This window comes from Ixodes scapularis, unplaced genomic scaffold, assembly GCF_016920785.2.
Source record: "Ixodes scapularis isolate PalLabHiFi unplaced genomic scaffold, ASM1692078v2 PGA_scaffold6__148_contigs__length_123643588, whole genome shotgun sequence".
In the NCBI taxonomy this organism is placed as follows: domain Eukaryota; kingdom Metazoa; phylum Arthropoda; class Arachnida; order Ixodida; family Ixodidae; genus Ixodes; species Ixodes scapularis.
In genome coordinates this window covers 44,178,709-44,196,909 of record NW_024609881.1, presented here as the reverse complement: position 1 = coordinate 44,196,909, position 18,201 = coordinate 44,178,709, and the positions used below count along the sequence as shown (strand labels likewise).

Below are 18,201 nucleotides of genomic sequence, written 5' to 3'. Positions count from 1 at the left end.
TGCGAGAGTGCTGAGCTAAGTTTTTTGACATTTATATTTCAATAGTAACTACATTGGAGTATAAAACCTCTACCTTGGTTTCATTAAACAAATACGAGCAAAGTAAAAAATACAGCCGCGAGAGTCGAGGCATTCCGAGCTGTCATGCTGCCCACGCGTACCCGTACCAGTGAAAGCTTGGCTTAACTCATCATCGTCGTACTTGTAGCTTGGGCTGTGCTTGATTCTTGATTATCGAAGGTAGAATAGTAATTTAGTTTTCTTCGTTCACATTAAACTAAAATGTGGGCTTAAGGTTTCCTCCTCAAAAGTTTTACCTACCAAAACACGTCAGCTTTCGCACTTACCTCTGTGCTATTCTGCGTGTAACCGACATCTGTCGGATTTGGCGCGGCACACAAAGAAATTATAATTAAGAAAACAGTAAAATGAGAAACTCTATTAAAACAAATTGCCATCAGTAACACAAACCCCTCTGGATTACCAGTAATCAAGAGAGCATGAGTTCATGTGTCGCAGCTAGCAATGGTTTCACAAACATTCTCCCCCAGTAAAAAAAAAAAAAATGTTAAAAAAAAAGAAACTATAATATAGGTACTTATGTATGCCTTATACAAGTTATATAAATTCAAATAGGTTCATTGGACAAACCGCATAAGTTTTTATAGGGACGTTTTTACTTTCTGCTTAGTATGATTTCTTGCCTTTTACATTTTCATTTCTGGATATTGTAAAATTAATGTTTCATAAAGCACGTTCAGTGTATCTAAAGCACTTATTTCCCTATCACTAAAATCATGGCGGTAGCAAAGCCAAAGTATATGACATAAATGCATATCTGGATTTAGCCTAACTACGCCGAAATATCGCGGTAAGCATAGCTAAAGTGTGGCTTCACTGCAGTCGAGGATGCCCGAGATCGGCCAATTACAAGCAGCGTTATTACATAGTAGGTATGAGTAGATTCTTTAGGAAGTAGAGAATGCTGTTCTTCGCTACGGGATAGCGAACCCCAAAGTTCGCACGCTGCATATCTCGGAGCCGACTGCTCTATACCGATTATAAGTGATGTCCATAATAAGTTAAATGATGAAACAACGGTAACAGAAACTATTTAAATTGCCGCACACTAGTTATTAAAAATTAAAGAAACACACACACAAAAAACAGCATGACCGGTGATGCATACGTTGGCAGCGTTGTGTTCCCTATTGAAAATTTCATCAAGATACGTAATTTGGAACACTGACTGCCAGTCAGCAGCTTTGGTGGAACGTGGTGGACCATCAGACGTCATCTGATGGTCCATCAGATGACGTCTGACTGCCACTGCCAAGGGAATTTCTTCAACAAGGGCAGCATTTATATAAGAGTAAAGCTATACGCACTCAAAAATATCGCCAAATGCCTCGATAAAAAAAAATGTTCGAGAAAAAAAAGAAAAAAAAAAGCAGGACCACCCGGACCGAACCCGCTACCACTTGCGTACAAATCGGACACCTTGACCCCTATGCTATGCCATCGCTTTGGAAACTCGATTTGAGCATTCGTTTTATACGAGATGCTTCGGCTGCAAATGAAGTTAAGCCTTCAGCATGTTATGCAAAGCACTTGTACATTACTCGCCGTACTTCAGTTCTACTCACCTGCCATGTAGAGTACTTTCGCGTCGTAGAACGATCCTTTTGTTCGCGCGTCTCCGGCCCAGTAGACCTGGTACACCTTGTCGTCTTCAACTATACCGCTAATGTCCCTTACATCGTCGGAACTCACAACAGGCTGGGTCTTGTCGAGTAGAAATTCTACTAAAACATAAGACATTGTAGAGCCCGGGCAGGATCGACAGGTTGGAGCAAGCGGGCAAACAAAACGAGTCGAGAGCGATCGTTCTTGAAAGCTCGGCGAAGCCTCTATGGGCGAAGTGGCGTGTTCGGCGTTTGTTTCGGCAAGCTTCTCATCAAGGTTGTCGGTCGGCTGCGTGTCATATCTCTAACATCAGTGGTTTTATGGGCTCACGTCCCGAAATCGTTTTTTTGTACATAAGATTATTTTTCGTATTCATAGATTTGACGAAATAGTGGTATTCGAACGAACTTTACGTCCTTTGACCGTACGTCTGTTTGCACGTCAAAGCTGTTTGACGTACAGTCAGAGACAATCGATGTACAATCAGAATCGCCACCAAGACATCTGATGGCATTTCGCGGCGGCCGACTGCCACCAGGAAACCATCAGAAACCGACAAGTGGAGTCTGACTGGAGTTTGACTGTCGGTCAGAGTAACTTGTTGGCCAATCGGACATGCTTGACGTACAGTCAGGCACAGTCAGCGGTCCACTAGAAAACATTGACTGCCAAACAGGGTTACATTGATGGATTTTTCCTTCGGGTTATGTTTGCTGTTGAGCATGCATTTCCTTAAATTTGAGATTGGGAATATGTAGCGGTGCTTAGCACTACGATCGTACTGCAAACATCGCGAAGTATTGTCACATTACATTGTGAGTAGTGTTACCAAGATCTGAAAGTACAAAGGTTCTCCAGCTCCCCTTGTTTAATTAAGTGCCGTAAACGTTTTCCGACTTAGTGATACCCCCTTGTTTGTATTTTCTTGCACGACTTTATGTAACCCGCGTTTTCGATGTTTTTGGTCTCACCAAGGCGGCCTGCTGGAACAAGTCCAATGGCTGCAACTTCGAGGGTCCCGTTTGCAGTCTCTTGAAGCACTACATGGAGTGCGCTTTCCACGTTGTGTCCTGTCCTCGGTGTCAAGCGTCCGTACTGAGGAGTGAGGTTGTGGGACACTGCAAACGTGGTTGCCACTTACCCGCCGTTGGGCCCGTTGATGACACAGACCGCGCCACACAGGCATACGACAGCATCGAGCAGACAAGTAATGAAATCAAAGAAGCGTTGGGTAGGCACTCTGAAGACCTGTCCTGTCTGCAAACTAGCCTGAACCTGTGTCGGGAGGACTTCAGAAAAGCACAAAGGAGTTTGAAAGAACAGCTGGAAGCTCACTCTGTGTCACTTATTGAACACTTGTCCAGATTGCACATCAAAGGGCCTTCTCTTGCGGAGGGCAGACTGAGTGACGTCGCTGGTGAAGTGGAGAAGGGTTGTCAGGCCGGAAACTTCAGCGCACACGCCGAACGCTCGCTGCACGCCACAGAGAGCACGTGCCAAGGACTGCATCATGATCACCGAGGAAAGAAATTCCACTGGTACTTAAGGGAATTCGCAGCTCTGGAGGCACAAGCACTCGAGTATGAGGCCGCGGATGCTGAGAGCCCCCGGCACTATTTGAGCGGATACAACGTTTCCATTGTATGCAGCATTGAATGGGAAGTTTTCTGTAAGGTTTATATGTATTTAAAAATATATCCTGGAGCCTACGATTCAAGCCTGGAATGGCCGTTCAGCAAGACTGTCAGTGTCAGATTCGTTCACAGCGTGGACGAAACTTTGAGTCTTTCTTTCTCAGTTGATATGAGTATATGCAATGGTGACGAGTTGCAGAGGCCAAACGGAAATTCCTACATAAGTGGTGCATTCTTGAAGGTGTTGAAACTGGAGGATATAAAAAGGTCTGGGTTTGTTAAAGGAGACACAGTGCACCTGTGCTTTGAGGTCGTGTAATTGAAAACCTGCCTCTGTTACGAACGAATGACAAGAAAAAAGAAACAGCTAAAATTAAAATTAGCATCTTTACGTCTTCTTCAATATCGCGGTATCATTGATAGCGCAGTTTTACAGCTGTCTTTTTTTTGTTTGCTAGAGCTAAATCACCTTCAGGCACAATAGGGAGAAAACTTGGATGTTGATATATCACTTTAACCCATTTACTATATCGTACTGGTTTTTCTGTTGATTACAATCATATATTTCATGTAAAAATAAAATGAAACGAGATAAAAACGATGGATTGACATAATGGTTTCGTTATTTTATATTTTCTATTTGTTGCAATTGCAGCTTGATCAAGCAAGAATTTTTTAATTTTGTGAGGATGTCTGTGCCCTTCTGAGACGAAAATGGCGCTCTTCTGGGGCAAAATAAATATTGGAGTGGTGAACTTTATCCGTCTCTTGCACTTGGTTCTTCAGGCACGCTATGTCATTTTTCGAGAAAGAGTGCGAAAGAGAAAAAAGAAAACTTAAAAAGTGCTCGTTGGCCCATACGCACCGAGGTTCACGGGCGGGAAGTTAAAGAAGAGAGAGCTGGGCGAAGAGGCGGATGGCGTACTACTGCCAAGGATCACCGAACTGCAAAAGGACGCTACTAGTGCCACTCGATAAGCTACGCTTCAGAGTAATGGCACTTACCTATCTTGGAGCTTAAAATCATGGCGGCCAGTTATCTGAAGCTTTATCTTAAATTACAGGAAACTCTTTCCCGTCCTCCACAAATGTTTAAACAGTTCGCGACAGTGGGAAACAATGTTATGCAAGCTCACTAACATTAAATCTAATGCTGAGGAAGTCTCGCTTTTGAATCCTGACGATCGGCAGTTGCGTCTGGCCTGCACAGGCACCAAAATGGCGGCGCCCACAACAATGTCGGGGAACAGCGTGCCGATAGTCTAAGCGTAACTCATTCAGTGTATCTATAGCCGGCGACAGGTCAAGAACGAAGTGGAAGCTCCTCCCACCCTTTCCACTTCAGCAGAGCCAACGGTGGAGAGGAGGTCGCCTCCTCTCCAGCGTTCGTTCTGCTAAAGTGGAAAGAGGTGGGAGGAGCTTCCACTTCGTTCTTCATCTGTCGCCGACTATAGACGCTCCGAGCCATCGCAGCCAATCGAAAGCTGCGAAAGCATCACGGAAACGCCCCTGCCACAGTGCTTGCGTTTGTTCGCAATGTTCACAGTGGCACCGTGTGCACGAAACCGACGAGGGAAAATGAAAGGCGTTTAGAAATATCTGTAATGCGAAACTAGAGCGCAGCTCTTAAAGAGGAGGAAGGGAGGGTACGGGGGGGGGGGGGGGGGAAGAATGCCCCCTCCTCCTCCTGCCGCTGAATTTGTTTATGGGTGACGTGACACGGATTCGTGACGTCATTTTCCCCGCTAATTCTAGCGGGGAAACTGAATTCGTGTTGAGGAAACCTGACGACCGCTAGGGACGGTGACGACCGCCCCTAGCGGTCGTCACCGGCGCCGCGCATGCGCCGTGGATGGTGGGCAAGAAGCCCGCCGTCGCCCATAAACAAACCATTGAATTGCGTTGTTGTCGGCGTCGGTGGGAGTCCCCGTGCTCTTTTTCGCGTTGGAATTATATGCTACGTCCTCCTAACAATGCCTGACTACTTGAGCGGCTTCAGCAAAACTAACGAGGCAAAACTTTGCGTGAATAATGTGACGTGCGGCGATTCATTTCACGTGGACGCCGCAGAATGGGCGCTAAAGCCTGACTCCCGCGATGAGATTCTGCTCGCTGTTTTCAGACGCGGCATTGCTCGGACTGCAAAAGCGTGGACCGTAGCTTAGATGGTGGACGTCGATACTGAAAACCGCAAGTAGAATCAGGCATTACAAGTCGGTGATGGCCACCGGTAAGAATAATGATAAACATCTTCTTGTATCTGTTTACACTTAACCTACTTACCCCAACCAACCTTCAAAAGTGTTTTGAGGCCTGCACTTAGTTCTTATCGCAATTACCGGGTCAACGTTTGGTCTACGAGCCGCTGTCGTTTGAACGAACTGACGACAAAAAGCAGCCAAGTTTGAAAGAGCAGACGACAGTTCGAACGCACGCGCAATGGAGTACGGGCAAGAAGCACCGCGTCCCGCGTCAACAAACCATTCGAATGTCACGTTGTCGGCGTCTGTGTGAGTCTGCATACTCTTTTTCGCGTTGGAGTTGTCGATCCTACGTCCTCATCGCAATGTCTTCATTACCACTTCAATCGCCTGAGCGACATTATCAAGGCTCGTTACGCCGCTAAACTTTCCGTAAATAATTTGACGTATGGCGATTCATTCGCATGAACGCTGCAGAATGGACGCCAAAACCATGATGAGATTCTTGTAGCCATTTTCGGTCGCGACGTCGCTCGTGCTGCAAAAGTGTAAAAGGTAGCGGCGATGATCGACGTCGATACTGAAAATCGGAAGCGGAAACAGACAAAGCGTAACAAGTAGGTGATGGCCACCGGTACCAATAATTAACATCTTGTATCTATTGTTTACACCGAGCCTACTTAAGTCTTTTGAGGCCTGCAATTACTTCTTATTGCAATCACCGGGTCAAAGTTTGGTCTACGGGCCGCTTTTGTTTGAACGAGCAGACGACAAAAAACAGACAACTTTGAAAGAGCAGACGAAAGTTCGAACGATCAGGCGGCCGTGTGAATTTGAAGACGCACTGAATCCGTGGGTGGTCCGGACAACTTGGGGGTTTTCTCTCGGTCATGTTGGAACAAAGCAAATACATCTGGCGACTACAAATTGTGGCCCGCACACGCAATCGTAGTTCGACAGCGTCAGGTTTGCCCTTTTCACGGCTGCTATCCACGTTCTCGGACGAACGGAGGGTGCAAAAACACATGAAAACTGATCTTCAAACCTTTCCAGACTCTCTTGGTAAAGCCCCCATCGCAGCATTTTGACGAGAAGGCAGGTTTTTTGTCTCGTTTCTTCCAAAGGAACACAGGAATGCATGTCTGGCACGGCGACTTCTGCCCACCGCCCGAGACCGGAAGTGCGTCCGGCGCGCCACCACCGCGGCGTGACGTAGGAGAGTTGAGTTGGTGTATATTTAGCCGGAAAATATTCCCCCCAATTTAGCGGGGAAACGTCTCATAATGCAAGGCGCGTGGTTACGCTGACGCCGACGCCGCTCCACATGGAAACGGGCCCGTAAGAGCTGAGCTCTATAGGCCCATACGCACATTCGCGTTTGAGCGCGGTGCGTTCCGTAGCGGCAAGCGGACGCGTTGCGTGGCGAAGACCGCTTGCGCCAAGCTTGTACGCACAGTTGCGTTGACACGCAGTCAACCGCAGTCAAGAGCCAATAAGAACGCGCTATCGTCGCTAGTGGCTCACCAATAGTAAGCGAAATCCAAGGCAACATGGCGGCGCACGGCGACGGCGTCAGTGTTCGATCTTGGGACAATCTCGCCGGCTTCCCCGACATTTTGTCAAGCTTGAACCATCGCAGCCTTGGAAAATACAGTCCCCACCGCTCCCCAAAACGAAAAAGCGAGCACTGCGACCGGCGAACCGGATACGTCTCGCCGAGTCGGCCCGGTGGGGCGAGCGAACACGTCACCCCATCTCCTCTTTCGACTTCTGATTGGTCGAACGCACCCGAACGCACCGCAACGCTTCGGAAAGTTGAGCGAGTCTCTACTCGCTTGCGTCGCGCTACCGAGCTTTGCGGGAAGGCGCGCGTCGCTCTGCAATCGACCGCGCCTGGCCGCAAGGACTCCGCAACGCACTCAAACGCGTTCAAACGCGAATGTGCGTACGGCCCTTAAAAGTCCTTCCCCTACGCCAAAGGGCGAGGCATCCAGACACGCAAACCTTAGTTTACAAAATGGGCAAGCCGTTTTGTAAACTATACGAAGTGGTGAAAATAATCCCTGGAGAAGGGGAACAAGAGGGACAAAGGACAAACACAAATCTCCAAACACAGCTAGGTGACTGGTGCGCGACCAAAAAAATCCGCCTGGTCCGGGTATCGAACCCGGGACCTCTCCATTACAGGTGGAGCGCTCAAGCGACTGAGCTAACCAGGGGTTAGACGTCAGTAGAGCAAACGGGTTTTATCAGCCGCCACCAGTATAACACCAAAAAAAAGTGAAGCTTGCAATTTAAGGTTATGATTATAATGCAATTAAATGCAAAGGTGCAATAATCCCTTCTCCAGGGATTATTTTCGTCATTCTTGTCCAGCTCGCTTGCACCTTTGCATTTAATTGGATTATAATCATATACGAAGTGCCGTGGACGCGCATCTCGGGCGCAAGCCACGACAACGGAGACCGCGGATCATCCTCCAGTGGTTGTGGGGGCTGGCTGCGGGGGTCCCGAGCGCGTCAGAGGTTCACGCGGTGGCGTAGACGCAGCATCGGGTCGCCATATTTCTGGGTATCCGGTGTGATCTTTCGCTACACTTGCGTTCTCGAGACCCATGTATGTTGTGTCTGGTAAGTTCTCCGTTTATCTATCGCTTTTAACGTTACTAATGCTCACACACCGACGGACGGCTTTCCCCGCGGGGCGCGTCCTGGCAATTCTCGCTGGAATCATCGCTGTCAGTCTATTCTCTCCGACCACAAACAAACAAGGGCCAGTGTCTCAATGTTTGGGCTCTAGCCGTGGGCCCTGTCCTTGGGAGCTGAAGTTTTGGCCTCGTGGCGAGGGTGGTTTTGTCCGTCCGATTGGTTGAGAGGGCTTTGGGGCCTGTACCGAATGGAATTCTATCTAGCCCTGATTGGATGAGATATGTTTCGGCGCACTGTCATAACCCCCGACCGGACGGAAAATCGTCGAGTTTAAACGAGCCCGAGGGATCCAGTAGTACACTCCCGCGGCTCGCCGCGTTACTACAGTCGTGCGTGACAGCCCCTGCTCTACGGCTTAAAGGCCTGTCCACACAGGACAGTACAGAAATCGTCAGGCGACTCGACTTCGACAAATCGCTCGGCGCTCCGCTTCGGGCCGTTTTCTTTTTTTTTTTGTCGGGGGGAAAGTTTGTTTTGGTCAAATCTCGCCCGTGCCTTCCACGGTGGCCTTGATGTGCTGATCACGTGGGCCCGGAGAGCCACCCACACGCTCTGTTCGTTGTGGGTCAATCGCTCAAGGCCTCCGCCTTATTTCAGGTTCCGAAAGCGGAAAATTAAATGACACCAAAACGCACGCTACGACGCAGGAATCTCTCAAATCCACCCGAAGCCGGACCTTTTTGGCCTTCCTGCCGAGGCAACGGCGGAAGCAAGGCCAGCGAGCCATGGGAGAACACCTGTGGCAGGTGGCGTGTGACGTCAAGTCTGACGAGCACCGACGCCAAAGAAAAGTGGAGAACGCGAGGAGAAAAGTCGTGACGTTGGCTTGCCCACAGAAATCGTCTGGCGATTCGACTTGTGCAAAAATCGTCAATACTGAAGCCGACGCGTCAATTTTGACGATTTTTGCAGGAGTCGTGTCGCCTGACCGTCTAAATTTCGACCCTTGAGTCTCCGTTATGAGAACCTCCGTCTCTCCCTTAACCTCCCTCGTGAGGGTATCCATTTACTAGAAAATGAATGTCATGCTGCCCCATGGGACATCAAGCCTGTAGCTTGTGATTGGTGTTCTACAGAATATAATAAACGTAACGTCTCCCCACTCATTCTAGAACAGGAATTCCCAGCTCAGCTAGAAAAATTCAAACATTACTGCCAGTTTTACACTGATGGTCGAAGTCCTTAATGTATGTTGGCTCCGCTGTTTATGCAACTTCGTTTACCCATGCCACTCGGCTTAACAATGTCGCCAGCATTTCCACTGCTAAACTATATCGTGTTCCGTAATCAGGAGCAAAGAGATGAAAGCCATTATTTTTGTAGACTCTCAAAGTGTTCTCACTGCAGTATGTTCCGTCACACCAACCAAAATAAGTTGACTCAACTCGTACGGGCCAAGGTACAACGGGGACTCGCGGGTGGGAATGACACTAAGTTTTTCCGGGTCCCGAGCCATGTGCGCATCGCATTGAACGAGGCTGCAGATCAACTAGCCGCCTCTTCCCAGAACCTTTTACCATAAAATGGCCACGTACGTCACCAATAACTTAAAATGGGCATAAGATTGTCACTTGTACGACTATGGCGATTCGAATGAAAGTAAGGCGATAATAATAAGCTGTGATCAAACCAGAACTTGGTGCCCGGGAAACCTCTTGTAATAAAAGTAATTTCCACAAAGTCCTCCTGTGTTGCTTAAAAATTGGACGCTCGTTCGTTACACATCAAAACCTGCTTATACACGAACTCAACTCTGTTACGTCACGGCGTGGAGGTGGCGCGTCGTGCGCACTTCCCGTCTGGGGTTGTGGACGGAAGTCACCATGCGGGAAGTGCATTCCTGCGTTGTTTTGAAAGAAACGAGTCAAAAACCTGCCTTCTCGTCAAAACGCCGCGACTGGGGCTGTAGTAAGAGTTGAGAAAGGTTTTAAGATCAGCTGTCATGAGCTCGGTTTGTCTGATAACTTGGATTTGTGTCGTGAAAAGGGAAAACCAGACGCCGTCGGACAACGATTGCTTGGGTGGGAAACACTTTGGGTTTAATTCACAGATGCTTGTGGTCATCATATTTATGTTTTTTTTTTGCCACCATAAAAGCGGGAAAACCGAGGACCACCTGCGGACTACGTTCAGTGCGTCTTCAAGTTCAAACGACCGCCTGATCGTTCGACCTGCCGTCTGCTCATCAAACGTTTCTGCTTGTCGTCTGCTCTTTCAGACGACGCCGGCTCGTACACCAAGCGTTGGCTCGGTAATTGCGATAAGAAGTAAGAGCAGGCCCCAAAAGACATTCAAGTTTGAAATTTGGTTAGAGTAAGCAGGCTTGGTGTAAACAGTAGATACAAGGAGATGTTGATCATTGTTACCAGTGGCCATCACCGACTTGTTATGCCTGATTCACTTAATTTGATTCTGCTTGCAATTTTCAATATCGATGTCGACCATCTCAGCTACGATTCACGCTTTTGCAGCCCGAGCGACGTCGTGACTGAAAATTGCGAGCGGAATCTCGCCATGCGAATTATACTTTAGCGTCCATACTGCGGCGTCCACGCAGAATGAATCGCCGTATGTCAGATTATTCACGCTAAGTTTTGTGGTGTAACGAGCCTCGGTAATTTCGCCGAGGCCGCTCAAGTAATTGAGCATTGCCAGGAAGACACAGAATCAACAGTTCCGACGCAAAAAAGAGCACGGGGACTGACACCGACGCCGACAGCATCGCATTTCAATGGTTTGTTTTATGGGCGACGGCGAACTTCTTGTCCACACTCCATGGCGCATGCGCGGCGCCAGTGGGGTCCGCTATGGCAGAGCGCTATGGACGCTCCGGTTTGTTTGTAAACATGAGTTGGTCTATACACGAACTCAACTCTGTTACGTCACGGCGCGGTGGTGGCGCGTCGAGCGCACTTCCGGTTTGGGCCTGTGGGCGGAAGTCACCATGGGGGACGTGCATTTCTGCGTTGCTTTTGAGAAGACCAGAGACGAACTTGCCTTCTCGTCAAAGCGCCGCGACTGGGGCTGTACAAAAGGAGTCGAGAAAGGTTTGAAGGTCAGTTTTCATGTACAGTCGGCCGCACAATTTTGCGGGACATGGGAGCGCCAGCCAAACTGCGTTGCCGCGCCGTCTCGTGGCCCGCTGCCTGGTGTCAAGACCCGCGCATTGCGCATGCGCGGTCTTTCATACTAGGAGGCTTGTCCTGTTGCCTGGCTTCCGTCCGACGCGCTCCCGATAACTGCGACCGGCGCAAAGTGCCGCTTCGCAACCGCTATTCAGCGAGTCTGCTTCAGCCGGCTCGACGGGCAGCTGGGCTCGCTTGAACCCCATCGAAAACGTGTGGGGCCTCATGAAAACACGCCTCACATCACAGAATCTGGGCAGCCCCACGGCCGACGCGCTTTGGAGCGCAATAAGTCAAGAATGGGAAGAGCTGCGTGAACACACTGAGATCGTGGCTTCGCTCTGTGATTCAATGCCACGACGTCTAGAGGAGGCGATTTCCGTGGACGGTAATTTCAGTGTCCGTTAGCCGTTCTCTGCAGTCCGGGCGATATGTCTGGCGACTCATTTCACCTTTTTTTATTTCATGCAAGTAAATGATTTCCAATTTATTTTCATTTGCTGATTTCGCGTTTTGTGTAACTCCCTTCACTACCTTCTTAGCACGACCTCGGTACTACACAATTTTCCAAAAGCCGACCCAGAAAATTCTGCTTCTATAGGAACCGTGCGGATCTAATTCAAGCCCCGACCAGGGCGCCCCTCGCGGCAAACGGTTCCGTTGCATCGGGCACCTTCTGCCAGTCGCTGCATTGGTTGTGCGTTGTAGTGGGTTAGCGCTGTAATTTCTGGGATGGCTATTTCGCACCAAGAAAGCCGCAGCAATTGCTGCACCGTCGGCAAGATCTCGCACGGCACGAAAAGTACTACATCGTCCCTTCGAAGCCGTATGAGGCGGAGTACTGCGCGACCTGGGTACGGCTTTGGTACGACTTGTGCGTCCATACAGGTTAGTGGTGTTTCTTATCTTCAAGTTCGCGCTTTGTTTAAGCTGCTGACGAATAATACAATTAACTTTTTTTATCTTCTAGCGATGATGGAACAGCATCGACACCGACGGCAAACTCTAAAGTATGCAGCAAGACCGGAATCGAGAAGCGGAATGCGGTTGATGTCCTAAGCCTACCGGTGGATGTTTCCATCAGCCTACAGGAAGATAGTAAAGAGAATCGCGGAACGGCGCGAAAAAAAATCGCCCGGTTATTGTCACGCTGACTCAGAAATAAACGTACATAATTACCGCAGTCCACTCAACGCCAACAAAATGTTTTTGCGGGCGCGCTTAATTTTGTTTGCAGAGTACGGCGCTCCGTGACATCCACTTGTCCGTCGAAACGGACCTCCTTCACGTCGCACACGCGGACAGATTCATGAAACAGTTTTGTCTTCGTCATATTGGCACCACGGAAGAAGCTTTCTGGATTCGTAACCACCTTAAACCCCGTCGTAATCACCCCGGGAACACTGTCCGCTGTGCTGCTAATCGCCACTGCTTCCCCCCGATGATTCTGCACCGGCTACCAAAGAAGCTTTCCGGATTCTTAGTCGCCCACTGTCCTCTGTGCTGTTCGTTGCTATTACTTCGCGATGATTCTGAGCCGGCGGCACCGGCTTCCGAAGGAACTTTCCGAACTCGTAACTGCCTTAAATTCCGTCGTAATCACGACGGGGACACTGTCCGCCGTGCTATTCGTCGCCATTGCTGCCCGATGCTCCTGCGGCGGCTACCACCAGGTCGCGGCGAACAATAGGCAACCGCCGCGACACGGCCGGCTTGCTCGCTTCCTATACTCCCTTTCACCTTCAGTCTAAGCGCAGTGGACGCTGTGAGTAATCCGAGCCAATCCAGGTCGCTCCGCCAAATTAGAAGATCACGTGCTACTCTCGTGGCGCTGTATTGGCTCATAGCTTCCGGAACGGTAGAAGGGAACGGGGGCTTTCTCCTTTTTCATCTACCGTTCCGTGTGTTTTCTCCTCCCCATCCTTCTTTTTCGTCGCCCTTTGCACTTAGCCTGTCATTGACGGGACGCCTCGCTTCACTTTTGGTGCGCGGAACACTCATTTTCAATTTCAGGGCACGACCCGCAAGATCATGAATAAGAACAAAATAAAGATTATTCGCTGCTCAACCCGTAGCCGAGATTCCAGCGAAATGTTATCTGGGCTTCTAAACTCGTCATGCACAAAGTTGGGGCCGAAGTTGACGGAGCGCACCGATGGGCTCATCACGACGACGACTTCGCGCTTTTTGCGCCGACGTCCAATGGGCGCGCTCCGCGAACTTTCGGCTCATACTTTGTGTTTGACGAGTTCAGGGCCCTTAGAAAGTGCACCGCGACGCGAAGAGGGTTCAAGCGAGTTTGGCTGCCCGTCGCGCCGGCTGAAGCAGACTCGCTGCACAGCGGTTGCGAAGCGGCATCTTGCGCCGGTCGCAGTGATCGGGAGCGCGTCGGACGGAAGCCAGGGAACAGGACAATCCTCCTAGTATGAAAGGCCGCGCATGCGCAATGCGCTGGTCTTGACACCAGGCAGCAGGCCACCAGACGGCGCGGCAATGCAGTTTGGCTGGCGCTCCCATGTCCCGCAAAATTTTGCGGCCGACCGTACTCGGTTCGTCCAAGAACGTGAATATCTGAAGTGAAAAGGGAAAACCAGACGCCGTAGGACCACGATTACTTGGGCGGGAAGCACTTTGGGTTGAATTCACGGATACTTGCGGTCATCAGATTTATTTGTTTTGTTCCAACATGAACGCGCGAAAACCGCCACGTTGTACGGACCACTTGCGGACAACGTTTAGGGCGTCTTCAAGTTCGAACGGCCGCCTGATCGTTCGAACTGTCGTCTGCTCTTTCAAAAATTTCTGCTTGTCATCTGCTCTTTTAGACGACACCGGCCCGTAAACCAAACGTGGGCCCGGTACTTGCGATAAGAAGTAAGTGCAAGCCTCAAAATACCTTTAAGTTTAAAGGTTGGTTGGGTTAAGTGGGCTCGGTGTAAACGCTAGATGCAAAGAGATGATGATAATTTTTATCAGTGGCCATCACCAACTTGTTATGTCCGATCTACTTGGCCAGATTCTGCTTGCGATTCTAAGTATTGACGCAGACTATCTCAGCTACGGTACACGCTTTTGCAGCCCGAGCGACGACGCGACTGTAAATTACGAGCGGAATCTCATCATGCGAATCAGGCTTCAGCGTCCATTCTGCGGCGTCAAACGGGGAATGAGTCGCCGCCTGTCACATTACTCACTCAAAGTTTTGGGGTGTAACGAGCCTAGTTAATTTTGCTGCTGAGGCCGCTAAAAGTAGTCCGACATTTCCAGGAAGACGTAGAATCAACAATTCGAACGCGAAAAAGAGAACAGGGATTCCCACCGACGCCGACAACATCGTTTTCCAATGGTTTGTTTATGGGCGAGGGCGAGCTTCTTGTCCACACTGCATGGCGCATGCGCAGCGCCGGTGGCGTCCGCTAGGGGCGTTTCGGTTTGTTTGTAAACGTGAGTTGGTGTATAGGTGAGGAACCGCCGGGGTGTGGGAGCACCTTGGAGAAAGCAGTGTTGTACACGTTCCTCAAAAAGAGGAACGGAAGTTCGTTCCTCGTTCCTCCCGATTTTCGGAACGCGTTCCCGTTACAAGCTCCATCTGCGAGAAAGGAACCCGTTACAGTTTAAAAAATAGAACGTGTCGTTACATATACGTTACATTTATATTTTGCTAATTAAAATATTTAGTTAGAGTAAACGAACATTTCTTTTATCTATCCCATTAAATAGCAACATACTAATTTGAATGTCGTGATGGAAGGACGCTAGGGGAAGTAAACAAGCGGAAGCAAGGTTTCATTTGTTGATACATTAACTTTAAAAAAAATCTTAGCGTTTTGCCGTAGTCACGTTTGTAATAGACAATTCAGACGAGCCAAATATACTGTTACCCCCATTGCACAAGCGTTTTACAACAAACTCACACGTTTCAATCTAACAATGTCCCGTGTTCAAACTTAACAACAGTTGCTTCTCGATGCTGCTGTCAGGAAGGCGTGCAAATGGAGAAGAAGGTAGGGCTTTTTGAAGGTCAGTTTTGAAAACTACCAGTCCTTCCTGAAGGTTGGACTCGTTTTTCAGTTTGAAGGTGGGAGAAGAGGACAGAGAAGGGAGGTTAGTTTCTGTACATCTGGCCAATGTTTGGGATACCAGGGTGCGTTTGATGTAACTGGTTTCTTTGTAGAAGTTCAGTGATGGCTGCAGTCGGCCTTCGATTTCTGGGTGTATGAGGATTCGTGGAAGCAAGTAAAGTATCTGAGTTCGAGATGTCCCCTTTTCTGTCTCTTCCTTTACCAAATGTTCTGATTTTTGTGCTGCAGTCTCGGGCACTGAAAAAATAATCAATGTTACTAGCTCTCCTGCACCTACTGTTACCAAGCAAGGACCCCACAAAATAAACCCTAAGTAAGCATTATCGCACCTGTAGCCTGGCCCCTGCTGCGCGACTGGTACCTTTAGTCCACTACTGCGCTTCGCATGCGCTCAAAGTCTTTATACATTACTGATTTAATGGATTTGGATGACGCTCAGCAAGTTTCCATTTGGAGCCTTATGTCTGTACTAAATTAAAAGTAAATTAACAATTTTTTTTTCATTAATCGATTGATCATTGCGATCGGCCATATATACGATTTCCCCTTGCCATCTAACTCACCAACACAAACCTCAGAAGTGTAGCTTTCACGGCTTGCTTTAAACAAATATTAAGATAGAAAAAAAAAAGCTTTAGATTACAAGCCCATGGCAGTGTGCCCTTCTGTGGCCTCGTGAGTGTGCCCGCCCAAGGGGAAGCTCAAGAGGCCCTAAACGCTGTGTATTTAGAAGTTGAACGCCTTTCAAAAACGTCACAAAGACAGCTGATTTTTTTAATTTTTATTAGTATTTCTGTTACGATTTATGAAAACACCAAACGGCATCTGACAAGTAGGGCGGACAGATCCGTTGCTTTTCAAAAGTTGAAGACCATCCTTGAAATACTTATTATCATCATCATCTTCGTCATCATCATCATCATTATCATAATGATCATTCTTCTTCTTCTTATTATTATTATGAACCACTTCAGGCTGAAGTGTTTGGGGAACTGCTTGGTATGTCTGACACACAGTCTGATGAGCACATCAAGCCGTCTGGTGTGCCTACAAGTTCACAAGGTAGTACATCACGCTGACCGGGTGCGTTCATCACGCATGTAGTGTAGCCATCAGACGCTCTGGTGGGCTCACCAGGCTGGTGTGCGTTTTATATCAACCTGTTTGGGGGACACACCAGATCGCTTGGTGTTACACCAGGATTTTCTGGTGTTACACCAAGATGCTCTGATGTGTTTTTTTTAGGGAGCTGTTCCACTTATTCAACTTATTAGTGCTCCTCTTGGTTCAGAACCGACATAAGTGATTTATTTGGCAATAGCAAGTCAGCTGTGTTTGATCCATATTTGCTTATGCCCGTCATGTTCCTGTCGTCACCGCAGTCTCTGATAATTTCTGCAATGACAACCTATTGCTGCAACCGAATGCCGACGCAAAAGCTACTGAACTGTATTGAGTGCCAAGGAGCGGTTCCAACGCATTCGAGTTTGCAATAAGGCCATGGAAACGACGTTTTGGGAGGGGTTATGCGACTTTTTGCGGATTTCGCAAATTTTTTCCCTGCGCGACAATCCAGGCTTGGAGCTCGTGAAAAGTGTTCAGCTCCTTGCGGAAAACCATCTAGACCACAGAAACATAATTACTAAAATAACATATAATAAAACCTCGAGTATTGCTTAACTCGGGTTCCACATCATGTTGCACTGTCCTCTGTATTTTACGCAGCCAGCTGTCCAACGACGTGGTACCGCTTACTCGCTTCATCAGTTCGGAAACTGTGGATATAGAACCGCACTGCAGTGGGAATGTTGAAGAAACGGGTGTCCCTCTCGAATGAACTCAGTATTTATAAACTCGGGGGCAAGTTTCCGTGGCAGTGCAGTCTAAGGCACGGGCTCGACTGCCCTCTCTCATTTTGAGCACTGATTGAAACTGATCGCGCTTTCCCCCTCTCTTCGAATATGCCACAGAAGTTGATGTTCTTTTGGGCTCATGTTTCGTTTCTAGCTCTTGTTTCAAGCTTGCCATCTGGAGACCCGAAGGCCATGGGGTGGATTAGCATAGCGCTATTCAACGGACCCTCGGAGGGCCTGATGGCTTTGTCTTGCAGAGAGTCGCAGTGCCAGTGTTAGCATTCTGCTCTCCGTGTTTGACAGGGGTCTGCCGGCTCGGGAGTCGATGCGCTTTATGGCGGTGTAAAATTGACCAAGTGGATGAATTGGTTTTCTCTTCTTGCAAGCATTTCTCCTGGGTCTCGTTGTGCCGACGGTGCCGGCGATGTTCGGGTGCTTTCATCTTGCGGGTGTTCTGCTTTCTCGAGTTGGTCAGGCTAACGGCTGCTTTGTTTGCGGTTAGGTCAACCCGGGGCTCGATAATTGCTCGTGCTTCGACCTCGCGTCTCGAGGTGCGACGCGGATTCGTCTGCGATTGTTTGGTTTGTTTTCTTTCGTAGACTTGTAGGATGGACGGGAGAGGCTAGTGGTGTTGCCAAACTACCGTTCCGAACGTTATCGCCAAACTATACCGTCCCCTTTTCTGATTCGAGGGAGGATTTGCCTAAATAAATGGTCCAGCGAAAACCGGAAGTGCTTTGGTTGTTGTGCTGGTAGCACCGAGAATGCCTGTATATGCACGCGTGTCGGGTTCATTTCCTTCTAGGATGCGCCTGTGAACAGTTGTATGATGATGACGAATACATTTAAGGGTTAAGTTCGCCGCTGTTGCAGTTGTGCTTACACAAGTGGTTAAGTTCATTTATTCTTAAA

At 48.7% G+C, this 18,201-nt stretch overlaps 1 protein-coding gene across 1 annotated transcript in view; it reads left to right on the top strand.

Annotated features, from left to right (window-relative positions):
• Window positions 1-4,080, top strand: part of LOC115314383 (TNF receptor-associated factor 6-A) — a 108,779-nt gene extending 104,699 nt beyond the window's left edge. The window contains 1 exon segment of the mRNA XM_042286084.1: window positions 2,662-4,080. Within this exon segment, the coding sequence (XP_042142018.1) occupies window positions 2,662-3,639 (978 nt within the window). The 3' untranslated portion in view covers window positions 3,640-4,080.
• The last annotated feature ends 14,121 nt before the right edge of the window (window positions 4,081-18,201 follow it).